General features: G+C 43.0%; 2 protein-coding genes across 2 annotated transcripts in view; both read left to right on the top strand.

Moving 5' to 3' along the window:
- LOC149433150 (uncharacterized) overlaps nt 1-10,032 on the top strand; it is a 192,435-nt gene extending 182,403 nt beyond the window's left edge. The window contains exons 6-7 of the mRNA XM_089664590.1: nt 9,344-9,721; nt 9,811-10,032. Coding sequence (XP_089520716.1) covers nt 9,344-9,459 — 116 coding nt within the window. The 3' untranslated portion in view covers nt 9,460-9,721; nt 9,811-10,032. The remainder of the gene's footprint in view (nt 1-9,343; nt 9,722-9,810) is intronic.
- Nucleotides 10,033-10,096: 64 nt separating this feature from the next.
- LOC149433149 (uncharacterized) lies at nt 10,097-16,071 on the top strand. Its single transcript, XM_089664588.1, has 8 exons — nt 10,097-10,324; nt 10,434-10,575; nt 10,966-11,763; nt 11,857-11,943; nt 12,030-12,098; nt 14,484-14,548; nt 14,643-14,708; nt 15,259-16,071. The coding sequence occupies exons 1-8, from the start codon at nt 10,097-10,099 to the stop codon at nt 16,030-16,032; spliced, it is 2,229 nt and encodes a 742-aa protein (XP_089520714.1). The 3' UTR covers nt 16,033-16,071.
- The last annotated feature ends 3,198 nt before the right edge of the window (nt 16,072-19,269 follow it).

Below are 19,269 nucleotides of genomic sequence, written 5' to 3'. Positions count from 1 at the left end.
TTATAATTCTGTCATTTCCGTCATCCCTTTATAATTCTGTCATTTCCGTCATCCCTTTATAATTCTGTCATTTCCGTCATCCCTTTATAATTCTGTCATTTCTGTCATCCCTTTATAATTCTGTCATTTCCGTGATCCCTTTATAATTCTGTCATTTCCGTCATCCCTTTATAATTCTGTCATTTCCGTCATCCCTTTATAATTCTGTCATTTCTGTCATCCCTTTATAATTCTGTCATTTCCGTCATCCCTTTATAATTCTGTCATTTCCGTCATCCCTTTATAATTCTGTCGTTTCCGTGAACCCTTTATAATTCTGTCATCTCCGTGATCCCTTTATAATTCTGTCATTTCTGTGATCCCTTTATAATTCTGTCATTTCTGTGATCCCTTTATAATTCTGTCATTTCCGTGATCCCTTTATAATTCTGTCATTTCCATCATCCCTTTATAATTCTGTCATTTCCGTCATCCCTTTATAATTCTGTCATCTCCGTGATCCCTTTATAATTCTGTCATTTCCGTCATCCCTTTATAATTCTGTCATTTCCGTGATCCCTTTATAATTCTGTCATTTCCGTCATCCCTTTATAATTCTGTCATTTCCGTCATCCCTTTATAATTCTGTCATTTCCGTGATCCCTTTATAATTCTGTCATTTCCGTCATCCCTTTATAATTCTGTCATTTCCGTCATCCCTTTATAATTCTGTCATTTCCGTCATCCCTTTATAATTCTGTCATTTCCGTCATCCCTTTATAATTCTGTCATTTCTGTGATCCCTTTATAATTCTGTCATTTCCGTGATCCCTTTATAATTCTGTCATTTCCGTGATCCCTTTATAATTCTGTCATTTCCATCATCCCTTTATAATTCTGTCATTTCCGTCATCCCTTTATAATTCTGTCATCTCCGTGATCCCTTTATAATTCTGTCATTTCCGTCATCCCTTTATAATTCTGTCATTTCCGTGATCCCTTTATAATTCTGTCATTTCCGTCATCCCTTTATAATTCTGTCATTTCCGTCATCCCTTTATAATTCTGTCATTTCCGTCATCCCTTTATAATTCTGTCATTTCCGTCATCCCTTTATAATTCTGTCATTTCCGTCATCCCTTTATAATTCTGTCATTTCCGTCATCCCTTTATAATTCTGTCATTTCCGTCATCCCTTTATAATTCTGTCATCTCCGTGATCCCTTTATAATTCTGTCATTTCCGTCATCCCTTTATAATTCTGTCATCTCCGTGATCCCTTTATAATTCTGTCATTTCCGTCATCCCTTTATAATTCTGTCATTTCCGTGATCCCTTTATAATTCTGTCATTTCCGTCATCCCTTTATAATTCTGTCATTTCCGTGATCCCTTTATAATTCTGTCATTTCCGTCATCCCTTTATAATTCTGTCATTTCCGTCATCCCTTTATAATTCTGTCATTTCCGTCATCCCTTTATAATTCTGTCATCTCCGTGATCCCTTTATAATTCTGTCATCTCCGTGATCCCTTTATAATTCTGTCATTTCCGTCATCCCTTTATAATTCTGTCATTTCCGTCATCCCTTTATAATTCTGTCATTTCCGTCATCCCTTTATAATTCTGTCATTTCCGTCATCCCTTTATAATTCTGTCATTTCCGTCATCCCTTTATAATTCTGTCATTTCCGTCATCCCTTTATAATTCTGTCATTTCCGTCATCCCTTTATAATTCTGTCATTTCTGTCATCCCTTTATAATTCTGTCATTTCCGTGATCCCTTTATAATTCTGTCCTTTCCGTGATCCCTTTATAATTCTGTCATTTCTGTGATCCCTTTATAATTCTGTCCTTTCCGTGATCCCTTTATAATTCTGTCCTTTCCGTGATCCCTTTATAATTCTGTCATTTCCGTGATCCCTTTATAATTCTGTCCTTTCCGTGAACCCTTTATAATTCTGTCATTTCTGTGATCCCTTTATAATTCTGTCATTTCCATGATTCCTTTATAATTCTGTCATTTCCGTGATCCCTTTATAATTCTGTCATTTCCGTCATCCCTTTATAATTCTGTCATTTCCGTCATCACTTTATAATTCTGTCATTTCCGTGATCCCTTTATAATTCTGTCATTTCCGTCATCCCTTTATAATTCTGTCATTTCCGTCATCCCTTTATAATTCTGTCATTTCCGTCATCCCTTTATAATTCTGTCATTTCCGTCATCCCTTTATAATTCTGTCATTTCCGTCATCCCTTTATAATTCTGTCATTTCCGTCATCCCTTTATAATTCTGTCATTTCCGTCATCCCTTTATAATTCTGTCATTTCTGTCATCCCTTTATAATTCTGTCATTTCCGTGATCCCTTTATAATTCTGTCATCTCCGTGATCCCTTTATAATTCTGTCATTTCCGTGATCCCTTTATAATTCTGTCATCTCCGTGATCCCTTTATAATTCTGTCATTTCCGTGATCCCTTTATAATTCTGTCATTTCCGTGATCCCTTTATAATTCTGTCCTTTCCGTGATCCCTTTATAATTCTGTCATTTCTGTGATCCCTTTATAATTCTGTCATTTCCAGGAACCCTTTATAATTCTGTCATTTCCGTGATCCCTTTATAATTCTGTCATTTCCGTGATCCCTTTATAATTCTGTCATTTCCGTCATCCCTTTATAATTCTGTCATTTCCGTCATCCCTTTATAATTCTGTCATTTCCGTGATCCCTTTATAATTCTGTCCTTTCCGTGAACCCTTTATAATTCTGTCATTTCTGTGATCCCTTTATAATTCTGTCATTTCCATGATTCCTTTATAATTCTGTCATTTCCGTGATCCCTTTATAATTCTGTCATTTCCGTCATCCCTTTATAATTCTGTCATTTCCGTCATCCCTTTATAATTCTGTCATTTCCGTGATCCCTTTATAATTCTGTCATTTCCGTCATCCCTTTATAATTCTGTCATTTCCGTCATCCCTTTATAATTCTGTCATTTCCGTGAACCCTTTATAATTCTGTCATTTCCGTCATCCCTTTATAATTCTGTCATTTCCGTCATCCCTTTATAATTCTGTCATTTCCGTCATCCCTTTATAATTCTGTCATTTCTGTCATCCCTTTATAATTCTGTCATTTCCGTGATCCCTTTATAATTCTGTCATTTCCGTGATCCCTTTATAATTCTGTAATTTCTGTGATCCCTTTATAATTCTGTCATTTCCGTGATCCCTTTATAATTCTGTAATTTCCGTGTTCCCTTTATAATTCTGTCATTTCCGTGATCCCTTTATAATTCTGTCATTTCCGTGAACCCTTTATAATTCTGTCATTTCCGTGATCCCTTTATAATTCTGTGATTTCCGTCATCCCTTTATAATTCTGTCATTTCCGTGATCCCTTTATAATTCTGTCATTTCCGTGATCCCTTTATAATTCTGTCATTTCCCTGAACCATTTATAATTCTGTCATTTCCGTCATCCCTTTATAATTCTGTCATCTCCGTGATCCCTTTATAATTCTGTAATTTCCGTCATCCCTTTATAATTCTGTCATTTCCATGATCCCTTTATAATTCTGTCATTTCCGTCATCCCTTTATAATTCTGTCATTTCCGTCATCCCTTTATAATTCTGTCATTTCCGTCATCCCTTTATAATTCTGTCATTTCCGTCATCCCTTTATAATTCTATCATTTCCGTCATCCCTTTATAATTCTGTCATTTCCGTGAACCCTTTATAATTCTGTCATTTCCGTCATCCCTTTATAATTCTATCATTTACGTCATCCCTTTATAATTCTGTCATTTCCAGGAACCCTTTATAATTCTGTCATTTCCGTGATCCCTTTATAATTCTGTCATTTCCGTCATCCCTTTATAATTCTATCATTTCCGTCATCCCTTTATAATTCTGTCATTTCCAGGAACCCTTTATAATTCTGTCATCTCCGTGAACCCTTTATAATTCTGTCATCTCCGTTATCCCTTTATAATTCTGTCATCTCCGTGAACCCTTTATAATTCTGTCATCTCCGTGATCCCTTTATAATTCTGTCATTTCCGTGATCCCTTTATAATTCTGTCATTTCCGTCATCCCTTTATAATTCTGTCATTTCCGTGATCCCTTTATAATTCTGTCATTTCCGTGATCCCTTTATAATTCTGTCATTTCCGTGAACCCTTTATAATTCTGTCATTTCCGTGAACCCTTTATAATTCTGTCATTTCCGTGATCCCTTTATAATTCTGTCATTTCCGTGATCCCTTTATAATTCTGTCATTTCCGTGAACCCTTTATAATTCTGTCATTTCCGTGAACCCTTTATAATTCTGTCATTTCCGTGATCCCTTTATAATTCTGTCATTTCCGTGAACCCTTTATAATTCTGTCATCTCCGTGATCCCTTTATAATTCTGTCATTTCCGTGATCCCTTTATAATTCTGTCATTTCCGTGTTCCCTTTATAATTCTGTCATTTCCGTGATCCCTTTATAATTCTGTCATTTCCGTGAACCCTTTATAATTCTGTCATTTCCGTGATCCCTTTATAATTCTGTTATTTCCGTCATCCCTTTATAATTCTGTCATTTCCGTGATCCCTTTATAATTCTGTCATTTCCGTGATCCCTTTATAATTCTGTCATTTCCCTGAACCCTTTATAATTCTGTCATTTCCGTCATCCCTTTATAATTCTGTCATCTCCGTGATCCCTTTATAATTCTGTCATTTCCGTCATCCCTTTATAATTCTGTCATTTCCATGATCCCTTTTTAATTCTGTCATTTCCGTCATCCCTTTATAATTCTGTCATTTCCGTCATCCCTTTATAATTCTGTCATTTCCGTCATCCCTTTATAATTCTGTCATTTCCGTCATCCCTTTATAATTCTATCATTTCCGTCATCCCTTTATAATTCTGTCATTTCCGTGAACCCTTTATAATTCTGTCATTTCCGTCATCCCTTTATAATTCTGTCATTTCCGTCATCCCTTTATAATTCTATCATTTCCGTCATCCCTTTATAATTCTGTCATTTCCAGGAACCCTTTATAATTCTGTCATCTCCGTGAACCCTTTATAATTCTGTCATCTCCGTGATCCCTTTATAATTCTGTCATCTCCGTGATCCCTTTATAATTCTGTCATTTCCGTGATCCCTTTATAATTCTGTCATTTCCGTCATCCCTTTATAATTCTGTCATTTCCGTCATCCCTTTATAATTCTGTCATCTCCGCGGACCCTTTATAATTCTGTCATTTCCGTGATCCCTTTATAATTCTGTCATTTCCGTGATCCCTTTATAATTCTGTCATTTCCGTGATCCCTTTATAATTCTGCCATTTCCGTGATCCCTTTATAATTCTGTCATTTCCGTGATCCCTTTATAATTCTGTCATTTCCGTGATCCCTTTATAATTCTGTCATTTCCGTGATCCCTTTATAATTCTGCCATTTCCCTGAACCCTTTATAATTCTGTCATTTCCGTCATCCCTTTATAATTCTGTCATTTCCGTCATCCCTTTATAATTCTGTCATCTCCGTGATCCCTTTATAATTCTGTCATTTCCGTCATCCCTTTATAATTCTGTCATTTCCGTCATCCCTTTATAATTCTGTCATTTCCGTCATCCCTTTATAATTCTGTCATTTCTGTGATCCCTTTATAATTCTGTCATTTCTGTGATCCCTTTATAATTCTGTCATTTCCGTCATCCCTTTATAATTCTGTCATTTCCGTCATCCCTTTATAATTCTGTCATTTCCGTCATCCCTTTATAATTCTGTCATTTCCGTGATCCCTTTATAATTCTGTCATCTCCGTGATCCCTTTACAATTCTGTCATTTCCGTCATCCCTTTATAATTCTGTCATTTCCGTCATCCCTTTATAATTCTGTCATTTCCGTCATCCCTTTATAATTCTGTCATTTCTGTGATCCCTTTATAATTCTGTCATTTCCGTCATCCCTTTATAATTCTGTCATTTCCGTCATCCCTTTATAATTCTGTCGTTTCCGTGAACCCTTTATAATTCTGTCATTTCCGTCATCCCTTTATAATTCTGTCATTTCTGTCATCCCTTTATAATTCTGTCATTTCTGTGATCCCTTTATAATTCTGTCATTTCTGTGATCCCTTTATAATTCTGTCATTTCCATCATCCCTTTATAATTCTGTCATCTCCGTGATCCCTTTATAATTCTGTCATTTCCGTCATCCCTTTATAATTCTGTCATTTCCGTGATCCCTTTATAATTCTGTCATTTCCGTCATCCCTTTATAATTCTGTCATTTCCGTCATCCCTTTATAATTCTGTCATTTCCGTGATCCCTTTATAATTCTGTCATTTCCGTCATCCCTTTATAATTCTGTCATTTCCGTCATCCCTTTATAATTCTGTCATTTCCGTCATCCCTTTATAATTCTGTCATTTCCGTGATCCCTTTATAATTCTGTCCTTTCCGTGATCCCTTTATAATTCTGTCATTTCTGTGATCCCTTTATAATTCTGTCCTTTCCGTGATCCCTTTATAATTCTGTCCTTTCCGTGATCCCTTTATAATTCTGTCATTTCCGTGATCCCTTTATAATTCTGTCCTTTCCGTGAACCCTTTATAATTCTGTCATTTCTGTGATCCCTTTATAATTCTGTCATTTCCGTGATCCCTTTATAATTCTGTCATTTCTGTGATCCCTTTATAATTCTGTCATTTCCGTGATTCCTTTATAATTCTGTCATTTCCGTGATCCCTTTATAATTCTGTCATTTCCATCATCCCTTTATAATTCTGTCATTTCCGTGATCCTTTTATAATTCTGTCATTTCCATGAACTCTTTATATTTCTGTAAATTTCTGTTTAAATACAGTGCCTATACTGTGGGAATCATTGCAGCTGTGTGTGCTACTTCCCCTACTGATGTAGTTCCCAGCCTTGCTATAACTTATGTCCATTTTGTAACCTTTATTATGATATTTATTTTGTTGATATCTCTGTATACTACGCTGTTGCAGCACATTGCTGTATGATCATCAATCTTTATATGTGTATGCATCCTGCTGCTGTTTCCCCTCCTGGCCTCTGGGGACTGGACCTGCTATTGCTCCTTTGTTTTTTCACTGGGCTGATGGGCCGTTTGGTTGGGCCTGATGTGCAGCACGGTGCCCGTGGTGTCCCTTGTGTATCCTTGCTAGGGTCCAATCTTCCGTGGCTTGGTAGGGACCTTCTGTCCCTCCCTGTGCAGGCCTGTGACGTAGCATGAATGGCCATAGCACGCCGGTATCATCACTGATGGCCGTACGCAGTGACGTCACGCGTCACGACACAGACGTGCCTCGCCTGGACACTACATAGGCCTCGGTTCACAGCCGCCCAGTGCCATTCTTCCAGGGCTGTTAATCCGTACAGGTTATCAGATTTATGATCCTCGTGGCACAATCCTTATATCATGCCCTTTTGCGGTTGTGGTCGTCTCCTCACCGTTCAAGTGCGTTTGTTCCATCAATTAAGCACCAATATAAACAGTTTTTGGTAAGATACCGTTTTGAAATTGTTGGGATGAATAAGATATTAGATTGTTTTATCTATATTTACACCCTTAGACCTGCCTTCCAATGAATGGCTGGGCCTACTTTTTTGATACCCCCAAAGTATTTGACGGGCTGGCCCAGGTGTATTATCCTGTGGCTCTATGGTGACCGGGAGTCATCTCCTCACAGCTGGGATGTCGTTGTAGTTGATGTTATGATACAAGTGACTACTCTAGGGAGGTGTTGTGTTACTTTCTTCCCCTCCCCCTCCCTTTTCTCCTTCTTTTTTTGGATAGTTGTCAGGAGTCAAAGATATACACAGTAATGTTATGGGGGGTAAGAAATATGTAACAAACGTTTTTCGCTGCTACTAGAAAAGATGGGACTATTGGGACGCAGCGCACACCCGGCTATACCACTAGTAACAGACAACAGACAGAACATTGATGCTGCGCTAATCACAATAATGCCGCAGATATTCCAATACAAATCATCAGATGAGAAGACAACAGATAATACACCAGAACATCATCAGTAAATGGAAGGAATATGGGAGAGAAGGGAAAGGTGAAATCATAGAAGTCCAAAATGAGGACCACAGGGTGTAACAGACAATAAATCGTGACCGCGGGCAAAACGCACGGAAATGATCCGGGAGAAATAAAATATGAACTAAATCCCAGTAATAGTGGGACATGGAGTCCGTCACAACATACATGACATAACGTGAATACAACTGATGAGAAAGTGGAGCAAAATGTGAAAAATACAAAATGAAGGGCTTAATATGAAAAGTGGACAAACCACTTATCACAGAAGAATGACAATAACAACGCACAGCGCGGCCAAACATTGTGACCGTGCGACTAAAGAGTCACCACAATGTGCAACAAAGGCCATGTGACATAAACCGACTAATAAGTGACCATAGAAATACCATCAATAAATGTGGCAAACATATATAGAGTGCGGCTAGTATAAAAGAGGAAGTGGTGATATAAACGCACAGCGACACCAAATGAATGGATTACTGAGCACCGCAAATACAATAACACAATGAAGAAATAAATAACGTGACTAAAAAAATTTGTAAAAAAGACATAAAGTCCATGTGCAAAAATGTCCAACAAAAACACATAAAAAAACAAACCACAACGTGGATAGGTAAATGATTGTTGAATCCCACACCGGCTACATTGCCTCCTCACCTCTGTGCCCAGACCCCAAGGGGCCAAAAGGCTTTCAGGACACTCCCTGCAGGGGCCCTTTAAGTGGAATCCCAAATGGCGATGTAGGGATGATATCCCCTCACTGGTGGACCATACTGCTCAGCGGTGGTAATAGATCTTTCACCTTTGGACACGGAAATCCACCAGCGCACAGAACTCCTGCCAGGGGATTGTTGGACCAGAAAAAACAGCCGGCTCACAGCACTCCCAGTGAGACAAGAACAAGTCCTTCCATAGTGTGATATTATAAATGAATCATATTTATTGTAAAGACAAATGAGGACTTACATGGGAACAGATCAAACAACGCACCAATCACATGTGCTGATATGGGTGTACTGGGTGTACCAATATGGCTGTGGCCGTTCATGTCAGAAATGACGTCACCACATTCCGTTCTCCGACCTACGCGTTACGTCACTGTCATGTGACTTCATCAGGGACTTGCAATCAGCCACCCCTCACATCACCGGGTAAGAGGAGACTTTATTGTAAAGGAGAGAGCAGTACGGAGGATCCACCTAGATCCCCCATCATCTGATAAACACATAGAAACAATGGATTCAGTCAGTGTGTGTGTTTCCTACAGATGGATCCAGTCATGGGAACCCACCAGAGAGATGTCCCCGTCCTCTGTATTCCCGGGATTCCACACAGGAAGGTCACACCATCCCTCACCATCATCAGGTTGACAATTATTGGTAGTTGTGATTTATACACAGCATGTTTGTTACAATGAATGTTTTATTATATCTTTCAGAGTGGAATCCTCGGGGATGATAATATTGATGTTAAAGAAGAGTATAAAGAGGAGGATGAGGAGTATGGAGTGATGGAGGAGTTTTCAGAAGGACACAAGGATATGATGGAGCCACCTAATACCAGGAACCCACCAGAGAGATGTCCCCGTCCTCTGTATTCCCGGGATTCCACACAGGAAGGTCACACCATCCCTCACCATCATCAGGTAGATGAGGAACAATCACTGATAGTATCATTAGGATCTGTATATTATCTGCATTGTTACCATTGATGTCATTTTTATTATATATTCAGAGTGGAAACCTGAGAGATCCTAAAGTTGAGGTTAACAAAGAGATAAAAGAGGAGGAGGATGAGGATGGGGGGATGGAGAAGTCAGAGTTTCTAAGAGAACACAAATATCTGTACCAGGACACCATGGTGGAGTCATCCAGCTACAGGAACCCACCAGAGAGATGTCCCCGTCCTCTGTATTCCCGGGATTCCACACAGGAAGGTCACACCATCCCTCACCATCATCAGGTAGATGATGACAATTATTGGTAGTTGTGATTTATACACAGCATGTTTGTTACAATGAATGTTTTATTATATCTTTCAGAGTGGAATCCTCGGGGATGATAATATTGATGGTAAAGAAGAGTATAAAGAGGAGGATGAGGAGTATGGAGTGATGGAGGAGTTTTCAGAAGGACACAAGGATATGATGGAGCCACCTAATACCAGGAACCCACCAGAGAGATGTCCCCGTCCTCTGTATTCCCGGGATTCCACACAGGAAGGTCACACCATCCCTCACTATTACAAGGTCGGTGGGATGGAGCATCTAGAACTCGGACTGATGAAGACAATTTGTGGATTTTTTAATGTGAGTTTATAAATTACAGATGATATTTTCTCTCATTTCCTTGATTTAGAGTGGAGATCCAATCGATATAGAATTTGAGGTGAAAGCAGAAGAAGAAGAGGCGTATGTGAGGGATGATCAGCAGTCTATGGAGGAGGATGGAATAACGGGGACATTTATAGAGGAGGACACTCCTACAGAGATCAGCACAGGTGGGTCATGAACACTAAATCCATTCCTCCACCCATACTGCTCACTGATTGGTCCAGAGTAGGGCGGGGACTGGGTGATATCAGCCTGTAATCCCCTGGTCACTTTCCTGAGCTGTGTTCCCCGTCCTGTATTCCTGGATTTCTCTCGGATAATCTTCCTTCTCTGTGCTGCAGACACAATTTATGTATCTAGACTGGATTTATGGAGGTTCTGGGGTTCAGCTGGCAGCAAAATGTTGATTTTCACCATAGACGTTGCTTGACTTGGCATTTGGGTCTTGGACCTTCTTTCCCATGCCCTGGTCTTGCAAAATCTCTGACAGAGCAATTCTTCCAGTCTTTTGACCCAGACAACTGACCCTTGCCCTTATGTCCCTTTTTCTGTTGCAGATTTCCACACTAACACACGGACATCCCACCACTTAGGACCCACTGCTGCTGCAAACAGCATCCAGCCAGACTCCCTACCCACGTTTCCTCCCATGGCACCCCCAAGGGGGCAAAAAGGCCAGGCTTCCAGGGGGAGCCATGGTGCCAGGGGGGACACTGGGCCACACCTTGGCCATGATGCCAGGGGAGCTACTGGGGCCCAGGGGTCCATTAGGGCTAGGGTGGACCAGAGGTCTGACTGTGGTGTGAAGGGGTCACAAACTGGTGGCAGAAGGGGCCAGTCTTCCTTCAGAAAAAAGGCGGAAGCTAAGTTGAGGACCTCACCTGGGGCTGCTGTATCCCCTTTGAGCCCAGGAGAAGGGACATCAAGGGGAGGCAGAAGGTCCCAGGCCCAGGCCCAATCCCAGCCCAATTTTCCACCCTTCTCCCATGATGAGATCTGGGCCATGGTGGTTGCTTATGTAGAACGGGCTGAATGCATCTCGGGGCCCAGGTCCTACCGCAGCGGTAAGGCAGCAAAGGACCGTCTGTGGAAGGAAATCACGGTGGCCGTAAATGCAGTGGGCAGGATGGTACGCCGGTACCCCAAGAATGTGAAGAAGCGTATGCGTGATCTGAGGTGGAATTTAAAGGAGAAGCTGACTCTGTGGGCTCGGCAGGGACATGTTACAAGGCGAGGGGTGGACCCTGACCATCTGCAGGAACTGTCTCAGGCAGAACGGGCACTTCTGCCAATCATTGGTCTCAACACGATTTTTGGGGTGACGGCTCATGAAGATACTGATGACTGGCAGAGTGGTAAGTACACTACACATGTCCATATTGTGTCTTCAAAGTTGTGTTATCTTTTTAACATTTAACATTTGTTGTTCATTTTGTCTTGTGTTGTAGCCAGTCCCGAGGCAGGGGCAGCCCCAGCCAGCCCATCAGAGGACAAGCCAGATCACACATACGCTGATGAAGAGATGTTCCCTCCTGGTAAGCACTCATTGGGAATGCACCCCGTAATGTTGAACAGGCTGCTAGAACATCAAACATCTCACATGTCAATGTCCTATTCACAGCACAACATCAGCAGGAGGAGGAGGAGGAGCGGCTCCCCCCACTGCAGTCAGGCCTGGAGGAAGATCTGGGTATGTATTAATGTGCTTGTCTACAACAATCATAATCACTCAGGATCAGCCAATGAGCATCCTCTTAGGAATGCAGAACAAACCAATGCTAAACTCTGTGTGAACACAAATATATCTCCACAACACGCTGCATTTCTTTGGGGTTCCTCACTGTATTGCACTCAAACCCCTAGAGAAATCCGTGTGAAAACTGTTACCACACAGAAATGTGTCTAATCCCTGCCAAATGTCCTGGGACCAGTTTCCCCGGACCAAGAAAAGCAGGTAACCCCACCAAACCAAATGGGGGAACTAACTGATGAGAGCAATAAAGTTCCAAACATCACTAACTAGCTGACATCTCCTGAGCGTTCCAAATCAGACTCGTCCTCCCAACTTCACAACTTCTCCCAGACACAAAAACATTCCACGCATGTAAACACATACACGTCATCTGACCAACGTCAACATGCTCAACTCTGACAGTCCCAGAATATCCAATGTGTTTGGTGTTTAGTGACATCATATATCATGCCTGCTCAATATACAGGAAATGATCCACTACAGGGACCCATCACCTCCCAATCGTGCCGCTCACCTTCAGGTTTGAGCCACACAAAGGGAAGGTCAAACACACTTTGGTCACCACTATGGGTGGCAGAACTGGCAACATTCCTCCACTTCACTTGGAATCAGTAAGTCTCATTTTAAGGTCTCCAGGCAAATCCTTGTTAAAATTAAAGCCCAGAAGAGCTCATGATTGTTTACATTTCCATTCAATGAGTTTATTGGCCCCCTTAAGGATGCTGATTTCTGGAGTAGTGTTTAACCACTTGTCACCCGCACTGTAGCTGTCATTTGGCTACAGTCTGGGGAGGGCGTCATACAACATCCTCCCAGAGCACGCCCTCCCACAGGCCCCTGGGGGTGCACACCCAGCCATCTCAGGGGTCGCTGTGTCCTACGGACACAGCTGATCACATGATGTGGTAAAAGGCCAATCACAGCGGCCTTTTACCACGTGATCACGGCAGATCACCGGTAAATGCAGTTGCTGGTTATCAGCTGCACTTTCCTCATGCTGTCACAGTGGGAGGAAAGTACTGCAGATAACCGACAATTGGCAGAGAACAGATCAGCACCGATCACCAGGGCACTGATTATCAGAGCCCAGCAGTGCTGCCAGTCAGTGCCCATCATTGGTGCAGATCAGTGCTGCCTATCAGTGCCCATCAGTGCTGCCTATCCATGCCACCTCATCGACACACATCAGTGAAGGAAAAAAATTACCTGTTTGAAAAAGAGAAACAAAGACAAAAACTTTTTAATTTCAGATTTTTAGCTCTTTTTTTGTTTATAGCACAAAAAACAAACCACCCATCAGAGATAAAATGATAACAATGTCATATGGGTACAGTGTTGCATGACCGCAATTGTCATTCAAAGTGTGACAGCGCTGAAAGGTGAAAATTGTCCGGGGCAAGAAGGGGGTCTAAGTGCCGGGTAGGCAAGTGGTTATAAAAGCCGTGCTGACACTGCAGGCAGTGATGTCTAGTGGGCCCCTCTCCTGACTGGTTTCATCATGTGATCTGGGACTTCAGCATAGGAAACTTGAGATCAACATCAAGAAATGTAGCTGCTCACCCAATTCTCAAGTTCCAAGTGACAGCGACCATTCTCCTATTGCTCCAAATGTAGAGGCCAAATCAAATACATACCAAGACTGAGTATTCTTGGGGCCATTTTCCCAAAGCCCAAAAACCCAGCCAGATCCAAATAATATAACACAAAGAATTTAATTTTCCTGATTCCAGGAAAAGGGTCAAATCATTTTACAGTGCCCCTCCACCCCCCAAAAAAACTGGAACCTAACTAAAGATTTGAGCCTCTTATGTAAACATGGGGCCAATAATTAGACTGCTTTGTTTTGCACATCACATGACTAGCAGGAAGATCTATTCCTTTGTCAGACTTATCCACCGAGAATCTCTACACAGGCAATATAGGACCACAAGTCCCAGCAGTGCACAAAGCAAAGCACAGTTCAATGCATCTCCTAGTTAGGGCACGGCCAGGAGGGGCTCTGACATCCTCTCTCTAGCTCTCTCATTCATCAAGAGATTGCATGGCCCTTTCAATTGTCCAAGCCCCAAACTCCCAGTGAGAACTGGTCTGGTCTGGTCGGGCCTTTCACAGCCACAAAAGACCATGCTGTCTGCACTCCCTGCTGAGATCAATCCCATTTCCCACCTCCTGCGGGGCACAAGAACTCCAAATTGTAGACAAAGCAGACAAGCTAACTGTTTTTCCACAAACAAAACACAAAAATAAAAGAATATTTCTGCTGTCCGTCACACAGCCTAACTAGTATCTGTTACTAATCATCATCTTGAACTCTATTTGCAGATCATCTTTTGCCCCTGGAGGCCCCAGCTGTTGGAGTGGGAGAGGAATCTGCATCTGATGTTGGGGTACGGGAACTGCTGTAATGGGTGGGGATGTACAAATGCATGTTACATGTGTATTTGGGAAATGTCATGCATTTTTTTTTGTTTTGTGGTGCAGGGAAGTTCAGGCACTCCAAACTTGTGTGAAATGCCGTCACCTCCACCTGAGTTGCCTGAACATCCGGTAAGAGATGCTAAAGATGTTCTCCCTAAAGAGTCACCCATTTAGAGTATAACTCCGTTCCTGGCTGGGCAGGATTTGGCAACGTGATCTGTAACTTACGTTTTTCGAATCATTGCTTAGTCAGGAGCTGGAGGGAGTGATGTGCATGTGACAAATCAGCAGGAAGGTATCAGTCTGGGGAAAGATGCCAAACCATTCATTTCAGTCAAATGCTGATCCAGTGTAATGTGTCAGGGAAAGGCATTCACCAATACCTGGTCCTAGGGGTGGGACAAGAACATGAACTAGTGTTTGGTGCAGGGGCGGACTGAAACTCATGGGGCCCCGGGTCAATAGGGGATCATGGGGCCCCTGTGTGCTCGCTCACCCTCAAACCACACCCAAAAAAGCCTATGAAAGGTACCAGGGACATTTCATGGGGCCCCCTACTGACCCCGGCAGTGCCCGAGTTCCCCAATGGTCAGTCCGCCCCAGGTTTGGTGTCAAACGAGCCCCCTGTCATGCTGTGTGTTAAACACGCTTTCTTTTTTTTGTTTGTTTCTCCTTGCAGCCAACATTGGATCCAGCTGGTTCAGGACCCCGTCCACCTGGACCCAGCCCCCTTCGCAAGCTTGGGGAAAGGCTGTCGTTCAACATGGAGAGATTATGGGAGCAAAGGAGGCTTTCTAATGCATCCAGTAATATAGAAAGGTTACTGGGGCTCCAACATGAAGCCCTGCTTGGACTTGTCACCGCGGTCAGGGAGCAGACAACAGCATTGCAGGACCTTAGTCATGATATCCGGGCCTTCTGTCAAGAAGGGGCTGAACAAAATACATCTTCAGCCAGAGGCTCCCAACCCTTGTGCAGTAGTAGTTTGGGGCCAATGCCAAGGTTGCCACAGAGTTTCCCTGTTGAAAGTGCCAGGGAAGCAGCAGAGGAACAAGCCTTGGAGGTGCCGAATCTGGAACTACCCACTCTGGAGCAGCCCCCTCAAGAAACCCCACCCGAAGACCAGTATGCCTCCTTCCCCATGGATCCCTCTTCTACACCTTCCTCACACTCCACTTTGCCCCTTGACCACACCCCCACTTTCACACCCCCTCCCCTTGTTTCTACATGCCCCTCCTCTCAATCCCGTTTCCACCCTTACCTTCCACGTCCTGCCCACTCTCCTCAGCCCTCAAATGCCCCTCCCCACATTCTCCCTGTCTTCCATTCCCCCCATTCAACCTCTCCCCCAGCACTCCCTCCCCACCACTCTTTCCAAGCCCCTCCACACACTGTACCTCCCCAACCCTCACACCCACCCCCTCTGCAGCAGCAGCCTCCTCCTCCCCATTAATTTTGTATTTTTTTTATAATAAACATTATTTGGAAAGTAGCAGAACGTGTCTTTCAAATTGTCAGAAATGCATTTGGGGTAATAATGGTGGCTTGGTCATGTAGGGAATCCAACACAGGCGCTTTTCTGAGTATGGCTACCAATAATTCCAAATAGCGAACACTAAAAAAGCAGCACTTCAGAAAGAAAACTAAAAGGTGACCCTTCCAGAGGCATTGGGGGTTAGACTCTTTGGCCTTTCTGCTGCTTTCACCTGGTGGTCTGTCCTGCAAATGGTTTTAGCTGTTCCCCATCACACAAGTTCTCTGGCACATGTAGCGGTTGGCCATTATCTGCTAACCATTTGGCTGCCCCAAGGGAGCTTAGAATTATCAGTGGACTCTGTGGGCAAGGCTAACGTTCCCCAATATGGGAACACACAATATTGCAGCTTGTTCTCTAAGTGTCGGCTAGCTTTTGTCTTTTTGGGGTGCTGATTTTGGCCAAGACTCCTGCATGGAACACTCACCTCCCCCAGAGACTGACACTGCTGTCCAAATATGTTCCCTGTGCTACTTCATTGACACACACTATACAAGAAGTGTGTAATATCCAGGACACCAGGCGTGACACCAGGACACAACTTACACACAGTAACCTGCCAAGGAATGCTAGAGACACAGAAAAGTTGGGAGAATAAGAAGAAGGCCTTCTGTTGTTTGGACTATCATTATGCTGGACTAACTGGACCCAGACTAAGTTTGCTTTACACCCCGTGTAACATCTTGTCCTGAGATTGGTTGGGGAGCATAGGATCTTTAGCTGCCTGATTCTAGACGTGTGTGCCTATGGAATTTATGTGCCCAGTGGACACTTGTTCCTCACTTCATTCCCTCCCCACCTCTTGTTGTCAAAACACTGACATGTGAATGAGCAACAAGTTGGATCCAAGTGGTATGTGTGGAGCAGATAGACAATTTGCCCATTAGGGCCCCTTCTTTTCTGGGGGACATTGCATGTAACTGGTCTCATCCATAACTGATAGTCCATCCAAGAGCAGCTTTCAAGTCATGTGACTTCTGTGTAATGCCAATCCCAACTAGAGATGAGGTGATGGGAGACATCTTGACAGAGTTGGGCCACAGGATCCCCCCACACATTGTCTACTTGGCTGCACCCCCCTTTTGGCAGTCCGCACAACTACACCCCACCAAGCTATGTAGAAGTCCCTGGATGGAATGAAGAGCTACTCCAAACGTGAACAATGTAACGTGAATGGAGTGTTCTGTGTAAAGTGTTGCAGCATTTCACAAGAGGAAGCAAACCAAGATTGGGAGTAGCTGCAGACAGCAAGCAGACAACTTCAATCTTTATGTATCCCAGCTTAGGATTGAAGGAGCTGGTTTACCTCTCGGAAACATGCAATCCTATCTGCTACAGTCCTAAAGCTGGACTTGCCAGAAAACACTTCGTTTGGACATTACCAGAAATTCCAGGTAAGCAAGATTGTCCAGTGCAGCTGGAGCTAGCAGAGTCCTGCAATGCTTTAGGGACATGCAGATCAGCTCCAACTGCAATGAAGAAGATTGCCGACCTGCAAAGGCTGAAGAAGACACAACACAGGGCACTGTCCAAGAGAAATAGAACATTTATTACCAACAATCAATAGAAAACTATAAAACATCATAAAAAATTGTAACTAAACTAAAATTGCTGCCTGAAATAGTCTCCAAGGCTGGGCTGGTCCTCGTCTGGTTCCACCTCCAGGGCTTGCTCCAGGACCTGGATCCAGCGGCACATCCAGCCCAGGAGGCCACAAATGTCAGGATCGGGGAACAATGTAGAAAAAGCCAAACAAAATGTATTATCTGTAATAAAAAAGGAGACAGACTTGCTTCACACAACAACAGCATGCAATGCTTGTCTACCTTTGTCCATTATCCTGAAAGCACTCTATGCTGTTGTCACCTCATAATTGGAACACAGAACTTACATTTCTTGCCTGGATGATATCATGGCCCAAGGAGTGAGCTTGGAATCCTTAGTCCTAGATTACCCGCTTCCCACCCGCAATGTACTGTGGCCAGGCGGCAGCTACAGGCAAAGCAATGTACTTGTACGTCACTCTGGCTGTACTAACACAGGAGGCACATCACACACCCGAGCCGGCACACAGCGCTCCCCTCCCCCGACTGCTGTGTCTGGTGGATACAGCGGAATGAAGATCCCAGTGATTGTGACCCGGTGATCATGTGATCTCTAAGTGATCCCAATGTAAGCAGTTATTATGAATCAATCTCATTCATAACAGCTCTGCTTCTCCTCCTAGTGAGCTGTGATTGGCCCACAGCTGTCACATGATACATGGGGCCAATCACAGCACCCTGTACCATGTGACCAGCTCCAGCCAATCACAGATCATTATCGTGAGCTGTCAAAAATCTAACTCACTGATGACAGTTGATGAATGAGTTTGGTTCTGACAGCAAGCTTTGCATTGCAGGAGAAATGACCATTATTTCTCCTGTAAAGAAAAGTGTGGGAAACAAAATCCCTGATCACCCCCCTCCCCCCCCACAGTAGTACAATGGTTACTATGGTAACATCCTACTATTCTGATACAAGTATTAAAAAATAAAATTAAATACCATATTGAGAAATTTGTTTTACATATTTTTAAGGTTTTTTTTTAAACTACTTGCCAACCACTTACCCGCATTTTGTGGGCGAACAGCAGCTCTTGGCAAAGTGGCGTAATCTGCATCGCTTCCTGTTTTGGGGTGTCAATGCGCCTGCGCCCCCCCCACTGCCCTCTCGGTCGGTCCAGGGAGAGAAGAGAGAACACGGCACCGAGTAAAATCACCACTACATTGTACACACACATGTTAGATTAGCACATTTAACCTTTTGATGTCCCCGTCACCCAGCCAGTGCCATTAGTACAGTGTCAGTATATAGAATGTATCACTGATCTCTGTATTCCTGCCACTAGTGACATCACATCGTGTCAGGGTCAGTAAGCCCCTCCCAGCCAGGGTCAGCTGGCGTTAGATTGGCCGCACACTGTCGCACTCACGCTATAGGTCGCTGATCACCGCCATTACTAGTATAGTGTTTGTACGGATCAATATATTAATCATGAACAGAACTATACTAGTGCCGGCTTTGTATAGTGTCCCCAATACTCAGTGTTAGCCGGATCGGCCCGGTCACTGCCAGCACTAGTGTTCAGCCCCTCCACTGTTCTTCACAGAAGAT

Source organism: Staurois parvus, unplaced genomic scaffold (genome assembly GCF_062004578.1).
Source record: "Staurois parvus isolate SC_StPar_1 unplaced genomic scaffold, SC_StPar_1.0 ptg001957l, whole genome shotgun sequence".
NCBI classification, from domain to species: domain Eukaryota; kingdom Metazoa; phylum Chordata; class Amphibia; order Anura; family Ranidae; genus Staurois; species Staurois parvus.
The sequence above is the reverse complement of the archived record's forward strand: the minus strand, read 5'-3'. Positions and strand labels throughout refer to the sequence as shown.

Bases quoted from the DNA above. Each gene is read 5' to 3' on its own strand.
- LOC149433149 (XM_089664588.1), top strand. From the start codon at position 10,097: ATGTTTTATTATATCTTTCAGAGTGGAATCCTCGGGGATGATAATATT. The intron at 12,099-14,483 runs GTATGTATTAAT...CTCTATTTGCAG, and splicing joins AGGCCTGGAGGAAGATCTGG to ATCATCTTTTGCCCCTGGAG. The intron at 14,549-14,642 runs GTACGGGAACTG...TTTGTGGTGCAG, and splicing joins AATCTGCATCTGATGTTGGG to GGAAGTTCAGGCACTCCAAA.